At 38.0% G+C, this 18,586-nt stretch overlaps 1 protein-coding gene across 4 annotated transcripts in view; it reads left to right on the forward strand.

Moving 5' to 3' along the window:
• The window catches only part of MAP3K20 (mitogen-activated protein kinase kinase kinase 20), a 192,570-nt gene that overhangs the window by 80,918 nt on the left and 93,066 nt on the right, over nucleotides 1-18,586 (forward strand). For all 4 annotated transcript variants that reach the window (XM_063648320.1, XM_063648321.1, XM_054477607.2 and 1 more), the window contains exon 3: nucleotides 13,550-13,637. In XM_063648320.1, the coding sequence (XP_063504390.1) occupies nucleotides 13,550-13,637 (88 nt within the window). The remainder of the gene's footprint in view (nucleotides 1-13,549; nucleotides 13,638-18,586) is intronic.

The following is an 18,586-nucleotide window of genomic DNA, read 5'->3' on the forward strand; positions in this document are numbered from 1 at the left end:
TAGGATTCCTGTATTGTTAGATGTGCCACTATACCCAGCTTAAAACTACATTTCCCAGCCCTTCCTGAAAGTAGAACTCATTTATGAGATATAGGCAGAACTTTCTAGATGAGATTGCTGGGAAAGCTCTCTAAAAGAAGCTGACCTGACTAAGAGGACACCCTAGTGTACTTTCCTCCTTGCTGCCTGGAATGTAAATTTAACGGTTTGGAACTTCAGGGGTTGCACTGGGACCACCACACAACCTCAAGGATGTAAGCCAGTGCTAAGGATGGTGGAATAATGAATTGTTGAGCTGCCATATTGGGATTCTTGCAGCCTTCGTGTTTTGAGACATTTTGTTATTTCAAGACTGATTTGTTATAAAACTCTATCTTGTTTAAAGTACTGTTATTTTGGATCTCTGTTTCTTTTAGTAGAACCCCATTTATTAGAAAGGAATTGAGGGACTGGAAGCCTCAACCTGGTCAACTGAAGAGCTGGTTTCACGGGAGTAAGCATAAGAGATTGAGGTCAGAGAAGGGTTTCTAAGTGAGGCGGCTGGGTAATGAAAGGGTCTAAGACAGCAGTCCCCAATCTTTTTGGCATCAGGGACTGGTTTTGTGGAAGACAGTTTTTCCACAGATGGGGCAGGTGGTGGGGGATGGTTTCAGGATAAAACTGTTTCACCTCAGATCATCAGGCATTAGATTCTCATAAAGACTGTGCAACCTAGATCCCTTGCATTTGCAGTTTACAATAGGGTTTGTGCTCCTCTGAGAATCTAGTGCTGCCTCTGATCTGACAGGAGGCGGAGTTCAGGCGGGAAGGCTCGCTCGCCAGCTGCTCACCTCCTGCTGTGCGACGTGGTTCCTAACAGGCCACTGTTGGTACCATTACCTAAGAGATGGTCATAAGGAGCTAAAGTAGAATGCTGGTGAAAATTCCTGGCGTAGACAAAGTCAAGGAAATAGTATTTGTATGTACAGATGGGAAACCAAGAGGTAACCCTTCGATTAAGCCAGTGTTTCTTTGAGTTTTGATTTCATGGCCCATCAAGGATCTATGAATCTGTGGACCCCTGGAATCTTCTTTTAAAGACTGCAATTTGAGATACACTATAAAATACAGTCAACCCTTGAACAATGCAGGGGTTAGGGGCACCAACCCCTGTGCAGGTGAAAATATGGGTGTCCCTTTTGACTCCTTTGTTAGCGAAAGGAAAGATGGTGGCTGGACTGATGGTTATTAAGTATGAGACAGTTCATTCAAATGGAGGCGATCTGTTCATCAAGCCATTAGGGGAGAAGTGATCTTTTGCCTTTAAGTGTGGAGTTGCCTTAAAGTGGGATTGTAGTTGAGGACTAGAAAGGAAAAGGCTGGAAGACTTCAAATCCCTTCCATTCTTAATATTCTATGATTCCAGATTATCTTTACTATGTATTAGTTAGGGTTTGGTACCTTTTTTTTTTTTTGCAATTAATAAAACTAAAAATGTCTGCCAGCTATGACACATATGCCTTTAGTTATTGTTTATGCTGACAGAACCCCAAAATAGTAAAATCATTAATGTAGCTGAAGAATCCAAGTGTTCAAGACACTGTCTAATTGGAGTCTAAAAGATGTTAAAGGACTTTCAGACTATTTTAAAATTAAATTTGCTAAATTCTTTTAAATGATTTTGTAGATTTCCATAATAAATATGGCAAACATTTCTCTTATGGGATGTAAATAATCAAACTCTGTTTCGCTGGAGAGTAATATTATAAAGCACTTAGCTAATCAGATTGTGAGAGTCGCTCAAAATTTCTAACCATGTAATTTTTGCATAGAGAGAGAGAGTGCCTCCTGCTGTGCAATTAACTGGTTTTATTAGCTATAAAATTGGTTGATGCTGGTTGGCCTGATGGCCTAGTGCCTGTAGGGAGTTAGATCTTGGTTCTTGACCTGATTCTGCACAGTTGAGTGTCAGGAAGACTTGGAAATCTTATAGTGGGGACAGCAGCTCAGGCCCTAAGAGGAAGCTGATGAGTTGTTTCTCACACTTCTCTAACTAAAGAGAGCTTTGGAATTTTCTAGACGAGTTAATTTTTCCTTGTTCATTTTATTCTGTATTCAAATTAGGTTTGTGAAGTGGAGTGGTATGGTTTACTGATGATAAGCAGGGCTTTGAGATCATACTACTTGTATTAAAAACCTGGCTTTGCCATTTCTTGTACCCTTGGGCAAGTTTTAAAGTTTCTCTTTGCCTAGGTTTCTTCCCCTGTGAAAGGGTGATTAATATAAGCCCTAACTCATGGTTTGCTGTGAGAATTTAAGGGCTCAATCTGCAGGAAGTTTTTGGCCTAGCTCATAGTAGGTACTCAATACACATTAGCTAGTATTATAGTCTGCAAGTTGAAATCTCTTTGAGTAGGGGAAAGCTTTAATAAAAAATGTTTAGAAGGACCTATGATTTTACTAGACTTTTTTTAAAGGGAGAAAGGGGAAGGAAAATATATAAAAAGAGGCAGAGGCAGGCGGCCTGGCATCAGACTTTATTACTGACATTTACTAGGCAAGTAAGCTTGAGAAAATCAAATCAAAGACCCAATTTTCTCAACACTTAAATACAATACAATATCTCATTTGTGAGAGTCAAGTAAGATAAATGCTTTGGAAATGTCAAAGTGCTATATTTAGGTAAAAACATAAGTAAACAAGGACAATCGAATATAACAACTACATGAAGCTAATTAAAACAAGCAAAATATGTAAATGGAATCCATTGATGGAAGACATAGGAATTTACTCATAAGCTTGACTTGCTTCTGAATGATCATTGATTATAAAGGAAGGGGAAAGATGTCAGAGAAAGGACTTAGCATTGGTGGAGCAACCTGGCATTTGCTGGGCACTGGAGTAGGATTACTGTCTGCCTTTTACAGATGAGAAAACTGAGTCTCAGGTTAAATAACTTCCTCAAAGTCACCTCACTGATAAGTGGCAGAGCCAACATTGTAATGAACTCTGTGTGACTCCAGAGGCTGTCCTAATACAACATGGTTAATTACCTCCAATCCATTTGTCACATATTTATTGAGCACCTACTCTGTGTGCTGTTAATAATACATTAATTTTTTCACAAAAATGGATAGAAATGTAAAGCATGAAGGGATCTGAATGACAATTTTGTGCAACCAAGTCATTTTGTAGGAAGGAAAAAAGGCCCAGAGTGACCAGGTCGCTTTAGGGCCATCCATTTTGGAACGGAATTAAATTTTTACTCACCTAGTCCAATGTTTGATTAAGTTATATTGCTATTCAATTTCTTAGATGCCTAATCCTTCATTAGTTCCAATTTGAAGCCTCATCTGGGGATTTTCTTTGGGGATAATTTCCGTGTGATTGCTTTGACCAAGTTGTATAAGTTGTTTGACAGAAAGCTGACTGAATTCTTGTCTGTGCTTTTGTCACCCAAACTGAGTACGGGTTGTTTCAATATATTTTACTCTTTCTTTCTTTCCTTTCCTTCCTTTTCTTTTCTTTCCTTCCTTCCTTCTTTTTTTTTTTTTTTTCCTGGATCTTTGTTGCCCAGGCTGGAGTGCAGTGGCACGGTCTCAGCTCACTGCAGCCTGGACCTCCTAGGTGCAAGTGATCCTCCCACCTCAGTCTCCTGAGTAGCTGGGACTACAGGCACATGCCACTACGCCTGGCTAATTTCTGCATTTTTTGTAGAGATAGGGTCTCACTATGTTGCCCAGACTGGTCTCGAACTCCTGAGCTCCAGTTATCTGCCTGCCTTGGCCTCCCAAAGTGCTGGGACTACAGAGGTGAGCCACCACACCTGTCCTTACTTTTTCATGTTATCAGTGACATTCTGGTGTGAGCACAAAGAATGTAAAATCTCTTTGCCTTTTTGTGATTTGGAAATAGCTCTTGAATCCCTGGTCTTAAATCTTCCCTCTGTTTCATCCAGTTTTTGCCGCCCTCCTATCCTGCCAGGTGAGTCTGCCCTTAGTTGGGTATGTACTTAACTAGAGAGCAGCTCTAGATCCCTGGAGGGAAGCCCAGGCTCCTCCCAAGTGACTGCACGCAGTGAGTCGGCTGCATCACACTAGAAATACCATTGAGCAATAGGAGACTTCCCAGCACTGGTGACTCCATCTCAGTTGTTTAAGAAGAGTGGGGAAATGACTGGTGTATTTTTTTTTTCATAGCATTTGTAACTGTTTTTCTTCCAAAGAAAAGTCTTCATGATGTCAAACATCATTCAGAATATAGGATGTATTCTATTATGGGTTTGAATTCAGTTCATTTATCCTTCTTTATTGCCCTGAATACTAAAGAGCATCATTTGAAAAAGAACCTATGGAATTGTGAAGTTTGCTGTTTTTTATGTGACTGTGACTGAATGGGTCTTGTTAAGCCCAAAGTGACTCAAAGGGCATGACCTGTGTATGACTCTCTGGTGATTATATACAGGATTGAAAATCCTCCAACCCTGCTTTTAAAGTTGTAGCACAGCAGTTTTAGACGTAGAAAGGCTGGTTTTCCATCTTGTCATACAGGTAAGAATGAAGTTTTTTCTTTTTATTAAAAAAAAAGCCCCTGGTTATGATACTCTTGGGGTAAAAATGCACTGAATTAAGCAGCATTTTGTTTAGTTTTTGACTCAGTCAAGATCCTGGGGTCATGAACCTTTTATACTTTTGATAACTGAGATTGAAAATTCTCCTTCATTTTCTTTATAATCAGAGCCTGAAACAATTAGCAGGCAAGGGAAGTTCTCCCTACATCTTTCCTGAAAGGTCTAGCTGTTTTGACATTATAGATTTGTAAATACTGTTTTAGGAGTTTCTAAATCAATAATTTCTCCTTGCGTTCACATTCTTCTACCAAGTACAATAGTTCTGGACTCTGTAGTAATAAAGATAAGAGGTATGCTGCACTGAGCAGACCCTGGTTCATTTGTTGTGGATATTTATGATACTGGCCCTGGCCTAGGAATGGAGCTTGTGTGCAATGTGGCCCCACTACTGAGTATCAGGGGTCCATCTGTCAGCACACAGCAAAGAAGCACCTACCAGATAGCTTTCAGGTCGAATAATGGGTATTGAATGTGGACCTGGCAAAAGGCTGGCTCATCTGTAGAGGTGACTTTGGAAATACATGGCAAAATGTATTGGGTAGAAAATTGGAAATAGAGGGTTTAAGGTTAAGTAAGCCTTTCATCCTTGCTTAATCCTAAAACCCTACATTTAAGTACAAGGCAAAGAAAAAGTACAATGCAAAGGCAAGGGCATGCTTGAAGAATGCAAAGCAGCAAAGGATTCTCAAGAAATTGTGCTCATGTAATTGCCTTGGGCAACAGTGCCTACAAAGAGGCAAAGTGCAGCTGTCCAAATCCTCATTCTTGAAGTTTAAATCCACAATGAACTAGTGAACATAACTCTCAACTGTGCTTCCTACTGCAATTATATAATTGATTGACTGTTATTCTTATGAAATGTACCCTAAGTAACCCTTAAACATGTAAAAGAGCAGAATGAATACTGAAGCAAATTCATACCTCCCGGCATTTTACTCTTCTCACTGTACGGTTCAGGGTTAACATTTGCTAACATAGGCTCTCCATAATTATTTAAACACACTGAATATCATTATCATCAAATATTGTTCATTCATCCTTTAAATGTTAGTGCTTCCTGTATATAGGGTATCTGACTTTTCTCACTCATGTGGTATTATACTAGATATTTTATAAGAGGAGCAAAGTAGGAAAGGCTCTTCTAACGGGTAGCAGACCATAGGAGCAGACACGAGAAGGGAGAGGAGCATTATGTAATAAAATGCTGAACCACATGCATACCGAGTAGGTTGAAGTCCCTCTAGAGCCCACGTGATTCCAGTATCCACGTCTTTAGACTCATGGCCTCTCAGAACCTATGGCCTTCTGTAAGAGTAACCCGAGTGAACCCTAGTTTGTTCCAGAGCCGTATCGGGAGAAAATCACAGGTCAGTGGTTAACTAAACATGTTTTTATATGTCTACCGTAGTCCTGGGAAGGTAAGGAAAGAGCTTCACTTTTTCCTGACCCAATCCTAGGGAGAATCTTTCCATGCAAATAAATATTTTAAATTTCATATTCATATATTATTATATATATTACATATAACATGCCTGTACTGCTTTTTCTGATTATAAAAATTACATAGACTTATTGTAAAGAATTTGGGAAACAAAAAAAATTATGATCCCTATTCTTTCTGCCACTTAGAAATAGATGACCACAATAATGTTTTCTTTCTTCCTTGCCTTTTTTCTATACACATAATTTTTATTTTTAAAAAATGTAGGATCATCTCCTATATTCTTGAACTTTGGGGGAATATAGTGACCCTGGATCATATTGGCATTTTGGAGATGCAGTTTTTGGAGAGAGCCTTGGACCTTGGATGTAGAGTGCAGTGAGGAGACGGCTTCAGCTGAGTGATTGGCTGAACCACTTTTCTTTCTCTTACTACCACACTCTGATGAAATGATATACTCTTACAGTTGATGAGGATCGGCTGGGCACAGTGGCTAACACCTGTAATCCCAGCACTTTTGGAGGCTGAGGTGGGCGGCTCACCTGAGGTCAGGAGTTTGAGACCAGCCTGGCCAACATGGTGAAACCCTATCTCTACTAAAAATACAAAAATTAGCCGGGCGCGGTGGTAGGCACCTGTAATCCCAGCTACTCAGGAGGCTGAGGCAGGAGAATCGCTTGAACCCAGGAGGTGGAGGTTGCAGTGAGTCGAGATCGCACCATTGCACTCCAGCCTGGGTGAAAAGAATGAAACTCCATCTCCAAAAAAAAAAAAAAAAAAAATTGGTGAGGACTTCAGAGATCAGGTCCGTGGAGTAGTTATGTGCTTAAATACCACACACACTAGAGGACTTGAAGGAGTAATTGACATTCATGGGCAAAATAAGTGTACCTTGTGTCAGTGCCACATCACACACGGAAGCATGGACCCCGCTGAGACACAATCTTGCTGCTAGGTGGAGGGAAGTAGCTGTTGACAATCAGAGAGAAAAGCCTGTTCTGAGTATAAGATGTAAATGGAACCTGCCAGCCTTATGATGTGGGGCTTCATAAATGATTGCTTTCATTCTGTACCCATCAACAGGTTGTTGTTAGTGTCTTTGCTTTCTTTCACAAAAATAAGTGAACTCAATTTTATTTTTACAATATTTATCACAAATACATATAGAGTACATAAATGGAATACAAAAGGTGTAAAACAAGCTTTAACTTTTAGGTTTTGGGGTACATGTGCAGGTTTGTTACATGGGTAAATTGTGTGTCACGGGCAGTTAGTGTACAGATTATTTTATCACCCAGGTAATAAGCATAGTACCCTATAGGTAGTTTTTCAATCCTCACCCTCCTCCCACCCTCCACCTTTAAGTAGACCCCTGTGTCTATTGTTTCCTACTTTGTGTCCATGTGTACTTAGTGTTTAGCTCCTACTTTTAAGTGAGAATATGTTGTATCTGGTTTTCTGTTCCTGCCTTTGCTCACTTAGGATAATGGCCTCCAGCTCCATCCATGTTTCTGCAAAGGACATGATCTTGTTCTTTTTTATGGCTGCATAATATTCCTAGCCCCATCCATGTTACTGCAAATGATACAATCTTGTTCTTTTTTATGGCTGCATAGTATTCCTAGCTCCATCCATGTTTCTGCAAAGGACATGATCTTGTTCTTTTTTATGGCTGCATAGTATTCCATGGTATATATGTACCACATTTTCTTTATCCAGTCTACCTTTGATGGGCATTTAGGTTGATTCCATGTCTTTGCTGTTGTGAATAGTGCTGTGATGAACATGTGTCTTTATGGTAGAATGATTTATATTCCCTTAGGTTTCCCCCATTATATTCCATTACCCAGTAATGGAATATAAGTATGGAATATAAGTAATAGAATTGCTGGATTGAATGGTAGTTCTGTTTTAAGTTCTTTGAGAAATCTCCAAACTGCCTTTCATAATGGCTAAACTAATTTACACTCCCACCAGCAGTGTATGAGCATTCCCTTTTCTGTACAACTTTACCAGCATCTGTTATTTCTTGACTTTTTTTTTTTTTTTTCTGAGACGGAGTCTAGCTCTGTCGCAAGGCTGGAATGCAGGTGTAATCTCGGCTCACTGCAACCTCCGCCTCCCAGGTTTAAATGATTCTCCTGCCTCAGCCTCTGGAGTAGCTGGGATTACAGGTGTGTGCCACCATGCCCAGCTAATTTTTGTATTTTTAGCAGAAACAGGTTTTCACCATGTTGGCCAGGCTGGTCTCGAACTCCTGCCCTCACGATCTGCCCGCCTCGGCCTCCCAAAGTGCTGGGATTTTTTAATAATAGCCATTCTAACTGATGTGAGATGGTATCTCATTGTGGTTTTGATTTGCATTTCTCTAATGATTAGAGATGTTGGGCATTTTTCCATATGCTTGTTGGCCGCATGTATGTCTTCTTTTGAAAAGTGTCTGTGCATGTCCTTTGCCTACTTTTTAATGGGGTCGTTTTTTGCTTGTAAACTTTTTTAAGTTCCTTATAGATTCTGGACATTAGACCTGTGTGAGATGCATAGTTTGCAAATATTTTCTCCCATTCTGTAGACTGTTTACTCTGTTGACAGTTTCTTTTGCTGTGCACAAGCTCTTCAGTTTAATTAGTCCCATTTGTCGATGTTTGCAAAACAAGCTTTAAAGACACAGAATCTTTAAGGAGTCTATGGCAGCTCTCCAAAATTAAATAAACAAAATAAAATTTGGGATTAGGTTGAAAAAAAGTTTTGAATTGAAGGAAAAGAGTCCTTCTGAAGATGGAGATATTTTTTAACTGTTGGAAATACTTCAAAGGAAGATAATTAAAACTATGATATTTAACTTCTTTTAATATCTCTGAATCAGTCTGTTTGGAACCTGTGTGTTAGTCGATGTCTGGAAACATGGCAAACTGAGCTAATGGCTCGTGTTCCCCTGTAAACTTATAGAAATGCTGATAAAACTAACAACAAAATACTCACAACCTCCTAGGTTAATCAACAAACTAAAACTTCTGTAATTTTTCCAATAAAGGAAAGAGGAAGGGAGAAAGGAACTGGCCCCAGCTGGAAACAATAAGAGCAGGCAAACAATAATCTATAGAGACATTTTGGTACCCTAATAGGACATGACTATTAGACATTTTTATGAAGAGACCTTGATTCCTCCGTTTATATCTCAGATTGGGGCCCTTTATTTTATGGAGAATCTCAGAGCCTGAGTTAAAATTGGCACTTTGGGAGGCCAAGGCAGGTGGATCATCTGAGGTCAGGAGTTCGAGACCAGCCTGGCCAACATGGTGAAACCCCGTCTCTACTGAAAAAAAAAATACAAAAATTAGCTGGGTGTGGTGGTGCGTGCCTGTAATTCCAGGTACTTAGGAGGCTGAGGCAGGAGAATCTCTTGAACCTGGGATGCAGATGTTGCAGTGAGCGGAGATTGCACCACTGTACTCCAGCCTGGGCGACAGAGTGAGACTGTCTAAAAATGTATATATATTGTTGCAGTCTGTCCCAGTCTTTTCTTAGATCCTCCAAGTCCTAGTTTGGAAAATTACATATTTATCTTATGGATACTTAGACCGTAGTTTGTATAACTTTAAGATGACTATTGAATATACAGACTGATCACTCATCTCTGCAAAAATTTACAATGCCATTTTTTAAACTTTTTTATTGTGGTAAAATATGCATAGCATAAAATTTGCTATTTCAACGTAATTAAGTGTATAATTCAGTGCCATTTATTTATTTAGACAGGGTCTCACTCTGTTGCCCAGGCTGGAATGCAGTGGCACAGTCACAGCTCACTGCAGCTTTGACCTCCTGGGCTCAAGCCATCCTACTGCCTCAGCCTCCTGAGTAGCTGTGACCACAGGCATGTGCCACTACACTTGGCTAATTTTTTATTTTTAGTAGAGACAAGGTCTCACTATGTTGCCCAAGCTGATCTCAAACTCCTGAGTTCAAGCGCTTCTCTTCTCCTGCCTCAGCCTCCCAAAATGCTAGGATTGCAGGCATGAGCCCCCGTGCCTGGCCAGTGGCATTTATTGTAGTCACAGTGTTGTGTACCATCACCACTGTCTGTTTACAAAAATTTTCATCACCCCAAACAGAAACGCTGTACCCATTAAGCAATAACTCCTCATTTTCTCCTCCCATCAGCCCCTGGTTACAACCTCTAATCTGCTTTCTTTATTGCTGAATGTGTCTGTTCAAGATAGTTCATATAAGTAGAATTATACAGTATCTGCCCTTTTGTGCCTGGCATATTTTACTTAGCATAATATTTTCAAGGCCCATTCATGATGCAGTGCATGTCCAAACTTAATTCCTATTTACAGCTGAAATAATGTTTCATTGTGTTTATATACAGCCTCACATTTTATCTGTCAGTTGATAAACACTTTGGTTGTTTTTACCTTTTGTTTATTGTGAATAATGCTGCTTTGGACATTGGGTCCGAGTATCTGTTTGACTCCCTAGAATAGCATTTTGCACACTGAGAAATGTGTAGATCTTTTATATAGAAAATTTTAGTCTTCCAGATTTCACATGTTGACTGAAATTATTTCTGTGTTACTTAAATATACGTAAACATAAAACTAAGAATTAACTCCTTATAACTCTCATATACAGGTAAATTCAAAACCAATTTTTCAATTAAACAAAAATAAAATCAATACAGTTTAAATTAACAATTGTTATCCAGTTATATTTATTGAAAATAAATGGCTTATGTTGGTTTTAATAGTGTAAAAAGATATACTTTTGTATGATGGACCATTATTTTAGCTTTCATCATTATCATGTTTTCTTTTTAACAGTGAACACATTTTTAAACCACTAATCCATTATTTTGATGCGCAGCTCATTTGCTAGATTATCCCAGAATATAAATCTGGAAAACAAAGGAAAAACAACAATTCAGTGAGAAATTATTTACTACACATTTATTGCAACAGTTTTTTTTTTCATGAGCTCTTGCAAGCAGGTGCCTATAAAGGCAAAATCCAGAGAGTATATCTGCTTGCTGTCAGAGCGTGATTGCAACAACACAGGTTTTAATAATTTGGTTAACCTCACACTTGTTTTTATTGGAGCTTATTTGAATTGCTGACATCATGATGTCATTTGACCTTCATTTATTACAAACATATCACTTACTTATTCAGTCTGCGTCTGTTTATTGTTGGCCCATTTCCATGAAATCAGTACAGCACTCTAAAATAACATGTTGTTTTTATGTGATGTTAAATCAGATTCTTAGTTTATTATATAAGAACCTAAAATCTTATTTCATGAAAATGTCATTTACTTGGAAATAATACTGCAAAATTTTTTGCAAAAAATATGAGCACAACAAGGGGATATAGGATAATGATTGTTATTTTGACATTAGCATTCGCCAGCCTAACAGCTGTTAGACATGCTTACCGGCACCTAAAATGATCAATCCTATCTCCTCAAGATATCACTTGGCAATATCTTAAATATAAACATGGAAACTAGCTGGCACACTGAAAATCCCATCATGCTGCATTGTAAAGTGGTCATCCAAGGATTCAGAATATACTTGTATTTATTCTTTATTGATACAAAAATCTTCAATGATCACAAAATTCAGGTGCCCCAAAGAATATTCCAAAGGATAACACTGCCTCAGTTTGACAAATACTGGTTCAAACATTAACTCTATTGCTTTACTCACATTGAACTTTAATGCTTTATTCACAAACAGTTGGTCCTACCACTTAAAATGGGGGCTTTGTGATTTCCAAACTGCACATACATTCTATTTTTACAAAAAACTTTATTATTTCTTAGTAAGAAGTAGAGTTGCCATGTGGATGAATAGTTGTGTTGCACAAATAGTACATCTTCTTCCTACTTGAGAAACTAAACTATGAGAAGAAGGTTGCTTGATGAACACAGACCCCTCTATACACACGAGGCACTCAATAAGTGTTAAGGAATTGTTTGATTAAGCAGTGATAGCCCCCTTCGACACATGTATTACTATAAGAAAACACTGTCAAATCAAGCTTGATAAGTGTCTCATGCAATCAGTGATATTCTTTATCTCAATTTCATATTGACCCTATGCCAACCCTCAAACTTATTTTCCACCTAGTTACACCTTCAAAACCAGTTTCACAGCTGTTTTTAATGAAATCCCAACTCTTATCCTATGAAAAAAACTGATAGCAAATAACACTAATTCATAGTGTACACATTCCCAAAGGGGAGTCCCTTTCTGACCAAAGTGTCTCCATTTTCATTAACTGCTGACATTCTTCTTGATGATCCTCTTTCTGGGGTGGGGACTTATAAATCTCCTGTCTACTTACTGCCAGTAATATGCCTTTCATTGAAAAATACTGAATATTTTCTATATTTAACTTACGTGATTTTATACCTCATTATATTTATAATTCTTGATTAGCCATATTTTATCTCCATAAAAGTCATAAAATGTTGATGAATATATGATTTATGTAGATATCATCTTTCTATTGACATTAGCAGATATATACTATAGTATCTGGTTTTTTTGTTTTAAAAATCAAGTTTAATAAATACAGCTTATTTTTACCATGTCACTCTTCAGTACCGCTTTCTAGTATTTAACAGGTTTCAAAATGTATAAATATGGCCTCCTATCAAATCACCACTGAAGGTCAAGAATCTACCTTTATATGTTTATAGTACCTTGCATACAGAAGGAAAACAATAATATATTTTGCATAAATGATTAGATAAATAAGTGGGTATTACCTGAAAACCCACTTATTATAAAATCTCTACCTTAATTTTGACTCATCTAACCAACAGAAGTTCAGTCTGGCTGTAGCCTCTCAGAACAGACATTTTGCAAAATATATATATTTGACTATTAGGAAGAGGACCTTCACTGCAGATAAATGGGGTATCTCTTCAGTCATTCTCCTCCATTATCAGTCAGGTGGGCTTGCTAGTAAGCACCTCTTTTATTGCTTCAACCCCATTTTCTTTTTAAATTTTCAGAAAGCTTCAGTAGAAATGTTTAAACTTTCAGGAAAGACACCTTTAGCAGAATCACATACTTGTTGGGCACATATATATCTTTGTAAATGTACATAAAAGAAAACTAAGGCCAGGCGTGGTGGCTCACACCTGTAATCCCAGCACTTTCGGAGGCCAAGGTGGGAGGATTGCTTGAGCCCAAGAGTTCAAGATCAGCCTGGACAACATAGACCCCATCTCTTAAAAAAAAAAAATTTTAATTAGCTGAGTGTAGTGGTGCGTGCCTGTAGTCCCAGCTACTTGGGAGGCTGAGGCAGGAGAATTACTTGAGCCTAGGAGGCCAAGGCTGCAGTGAGCTAAGATCATACCACTGCACTCTAGCCTGGGCAACAGAGCAAGACCCTAGCTCAAAAAAAAATGAATAGGAAGCCTGTTTTATTTGACTATTATAAATGTGAAATGTTATGCAACTTTGCATTTTATTTTTTGTATAGGCAGAAATACTCAGTGTCCTCAGTCACAGAAACATCATCCAGTTTTATGGAGTAATTCTTGAACCTCCCAACTATGGCATTGTCACAGGTAAGAACTCAGTGTTTGACTTCTTTCTTTTTCCAGTTACCTAGCTTTAGATTCCTTAATATGCTAAAATGCTTAATATTAGGTTCAGTCATGAATTGTGTGTTACTGTCAGATGTCACTTTTGTTGCTATAAAGCATTAATAAAACTGATTATATCAATATAATTAAGAATAGTGTTTCCACTTTACCCATGTTTAATTGTGCTAATTATATCTGCGTAAATGCTATTTAAATGCACTCGCAGCTGCAATACCAATATTTCAAGGTGCCATTTAACTAAAATTTCATTTAATTAGCTGAAATGAAAGATGTTTTTTGTAACTCTGTGACCTTTTATAAATTAAGATTTCTTGAGCTATTCATGTTGTAATTCTTTGCGAGGCATTTTAATCCCATTAGAGCATTCTTTCTTCAACGTCTCTGACATAAGAACAATATCTTTCAGGTTTGGTCAACTAAGTTGGTAATGACCTTGATCTAAATTATCACATAATTTGGAGCAGCAGTTTATAACTGACAGAAATACCCTTTCTAAAAAGGAGCACATAGAAAGTTTTGCCACATGAAAATACAGAAAGACACATATCTTTAATACTTTATGCTCATATTTGTATAATCCACTGAATAGCTTGTAGGTCTATAATAACTCGGTGTTACAGCAAATAACTTTGATCTTTTATCTTGGCAATTCCTTGATTAAAACAAAGTCAAACAAGAAAACCTTTAAGTATTAGCCATATCTTCTCCCACGGTAGAGATGAGAGCCTGGATTGTCTTTATAGAAAATAACAACAAAACACTCTCAATAAAAAGGATTGCGTTAAGTACTTTCTATAAATTATCTCATCTAATACTTACAGTAATCCTATGAGATAGATAAAATAATTCCTATTTTACTAGTAAGAAACTACATCTCTAACTTAAGCAACTTTCTCATGGTCACCTAGCTAGTGGTAGAACCAAAGCGGTATAAATTTCTCAAGCTGATTCTCCACAGAAGCTCCTCTTCTATGCAAGCTAGGTTCTGGAAGCCTGTGAGCTGACTGGTTCTTAAACTCGGAGAGATATGGTTGCTGTTATTCCATCTTCTGGCGGCAGGTAGTTTAACATGCTTTTATTCTTAGTAGCATTTTAACCTAAGTTCTTAAGTGGAGGGACTTTTTTTATCCCCAATTCACTGTCTTTAGATCTGTGACTGAAATGGGGCATGTAGCAATTTTTATCTTGAGTCTGTATTTCTTATAAACGTGAATACTCAAGAATGGGTTATATTGTTGGTTGAAAGGGAGGTAACCATACCTCACATTTTAAGTCAGATTTCTGATTTAAAGTTAAACCTTTCTCTGACCCAAATACCATGTGGCTCCTTTTTTCCTTGTCCATTGTATCTACTTCTTTTTACTAGTTATATTTACTTTTTAAATCTGAATCCAGTGTTCTGATCCTCGTTTGTGGCTGATGTTATTCCTCCCCGAGAAAGTGTGATACTCCCAAGAGATTAGAAACTCTGTTTCTTATTATATACTCTTGATGTTTAATGCTTTTTGAAAATATTTTTGGCCAACTAATGAGCTATTCATGAAGTTTTCTAGTTTCTTGAGGTGAGGGTGAAGGGTAGAAAAGCGGACTTGAGTGGTGATATGAAATTCTTTTTCCAAGAGTTTACTCTCAGTAGGAAGATATGAAACATTCTTAGGCAGCATATTTCTCCTACGTCACCTCATCTGAAAGAGGGAGAAAGAATCCAAGAAGTTTGCTTTCATTCAGTATTTGTATCAGACTAGTCAGTCCTTTATTTCATTCATCCCTTTAGCATTCTCTACTCATACTTGCACCTACCCAAATTCTTCAGTTAAATTGATTAGTTTTTTATGGATCTATATCTCTTTCCCTGTAGAGCCAGTAAGTAAGCAACTGTTAACATTAAACATAAAGAATTAAAGCAACACAAGTTTCAGATTATGAGGTAGCAGTAGATTGTATATTTATAGCTCTTATTGACCTATGAGATTGATTATTAAAGAGACCTGTTAGGTGAGTTTTAGTGTTTTGAATGTATTGATTTGATATGATTATCTTTGTTCCTAGAGATGTTAGTTTTAATTAACTAAGTGCTTGTTTATGTGAGCCTTTCAGCCTACCTTCTACAGCTATGTTCTGTGCATGGGTAGTAGAAAATATGACAACTGAGCCCAGTTTGGGAGTGAAGAAATCACATGGATTAGTGATGATAACACTTACTCAGCCACTGGAAATGAGCACAAATAAGTCTTAGTGTGAGGCGGTTATGAGAGAAACAAAGATAGGTGGGAAAACTGACCTTGATCACCCAGCCCCAGCCAGATACCCCTCTGTGAACCTTATCATATTTATCAAATAGTGGAGGCTCTGAAGGAGGAAGCTTGGATGGCTTGAATACATTCAATTTGAGGTAGTTTTTTTTTTTTTAATAGAAAAGGTTGTTGCAGCAGGCAGCTGTTGTCATTCATGCTGAGAACTTGAGAGAATGATTTATCAGAGTGGTGGAATGGAATGAGCAATGGAATGGGAATTGTGAGATGTGAGATCTTGTCTTGATTCTGCCAGAGCTTCATAGATGGGTCACTGATGATCTCTCTCTGTCTCAGTTTTCTCATGTGAATGAAGGGACTAGAATACATGATCTCTGGGTGAGTGTGTATGTGTGTGTATACTTGTGCGTGTGTGTTTGCTGAAACTTTTTTATCATAGACATATAAAACCTGCTTATCAGGGGACCCAGGGGAGAGACTAAGAGGCAGCTGCCAATTTATTTCCCTTGGAAAGGAAATGAACATCTTTCTCCCAGATCTACAAAGAAATGGGATGACAAGAAACTCAGAGTCCAAAGCCAAAAGAAAAGATAAAATAATGGATCATCTTTTCTTTTCTTTTTTTTTTTTTTTTTTTTGAGACGGAGTCTTGCTGTGTCGCCAGGCTAAGTGCAGTGGTGCGACCTGGGCTCACTGCAACCTCCACCTCCTGGGTTCAAGCAATTCTCCTGCCTCAGCCTCCTGAGTAGCTGGGACTACAGGCGTGCGCCACCATGCCCAGCTAATTTTTGTATTTTTAGTAGAGACAGGGTTTCACCATGTTGGCCAGGATAGTCTCTTGACCTCATGATCCGCCTACCTCAGCCTCCCAAAGTGCTGGGATTACAGGCATGAGCCACCGCGCCCAGCCTGGATCATCTTTTCTTTGACCTTTGGAAACCTCTTCATTCTGTACTACTCCCATTCTTTTATTTCTTTGTGTGTGTGTGTGTGTGTAAAACATAAATACGTGAGGGCAGGGGGAGCTCCTGGGAGATGAAGGAAGGAGTTGCTGGATATCAGACCATGTAGCTCTTTTGTAGCAAGCCAGATTGGAGAGGAACCCACACCCAAAGTATCTGGTAATCTAAGAGTAAAGAAAGGGTGGCAGACTGGGTCCCAGGGTTCCAGTGAGAAGTGATTTAGGATCCCAGATGCCTGGAAATTGCTCTTTGTTCTCAGGGGCTGATCTCTTAAGTTACCTGTTCTGCGTTAGCCTCTATTACTCCTCTAAGAGAGGAGACTAGTTCTGCGTGATTTCTCAGCAGGCCCAAATTCTCATTAAACCCAGCCAAGGAAAACATACTAATTTTTAAGTGCCCAATCTCATTTCCTTTAACTTGATCTTGATTTATTTTAAGCACAGATACATCTAATTTGCATGTTTTGATATTGTGCTAGTCTTTTTTTATTAGTCAATTAGAGACAAGTGTCACATTTTGTTATAACACATTTCAGACACTTGCATACATTTATTTATTCTATTAGTTACAATTTAAATAAAGCTTGGTCTTGGTGACATTTTATTACAAAGATATTTCATGGTAATGGTATTTGTTTCAACAATTCAACAATACTGATATTATGTTTACATTTTTCAAAGCCAGCTATTGTCACCATAAAACTCAAAGGGAAGACATCATCTTATAAATGAAAAGGAAATTTTTGCTTAATGTGGTTCTTAATGACTTCAAAAAAAATGAAACAAATACTTTATACTAAAATCCAGTAAACTACTTTCTACGGAGAAGTGGTTTGAAAAGCATGTAACTATATGTGTATATAGTGAGTCCACAATTTCCAATGGCAAAACCAAAAGGATGAAAGAATTAAATGCTTATTTAAAATAGTTAATATGTTAGTTTAGCTATCCACGTACCTAAAGATGACATTTTATATGAAATAAAGGTAATAATATTGCCTTTCTTGCAGCTTCAAAGTCATGAAACTATTTAATCATGTATCTTTTTTTTATTATACTTTAAATTCTGGGATACATGTGCAGAACTTACGGTTTGTTACATAGGTATACATGTGCCATGGTGGTTTGTTGCACCCATCAACCCGTCATCTACATTAGGTATTTTTCCTAATGCTATCCCTCCCCTAGCATTAAACGCCCCTGACAGACCCTGGTGTGTGATGTTCCCCTCCCTGTGTCCATGTGTTCTCATTGTTCAACTCCCACTTATGAGTGAGAACATGTGGTGTTTGGTTTTCTGTTCCTGTGTTAGTTTGCTGAGAATGATGGTTTCCAGTTTCATCTATGTCCCTGCAAAGGACATGAACTCATCCTTTTTTATGGCTGCATAGTATTCCATGGTGTATATGTGCCACATTTTCTTTATCCAGTTCTATCATTGATGGGCATTTAGGTTGGTTCCAAGTCATTGTTATTGTGAATAGTGCTGCAATAAACATACGTGTGCATGTGTCTTTATAGTAGAATGATTTATAATCCTTTGGGTATATACCCAGTAATGGGATTGCTGGGTCAAATGGTATTCCATGTCTTCATCGTCATTAGAATGACTTTTTTAAGTTAACATGGTTTTCGGATTACAATGTCTTCACTGTAGTGTAAGATGTTTGAAATATCATGCTTTGGGGAAATCTCTG

Source organism: Pongo pygmaeus, chromosome 11 (assembly GCF_028885625.2).
Source record: "Pongo pygmaeus isolate AG05252 chromosome 11, NHGRI_mPonPyg2-v2.0_pri, whole genome shotgun sequence".
Lineage (NCBI taxonomy): Eukaryota > Metazoa > Chordata > Mammalia > Primates > Hominidae > Pongo > Pongo pygmaeus.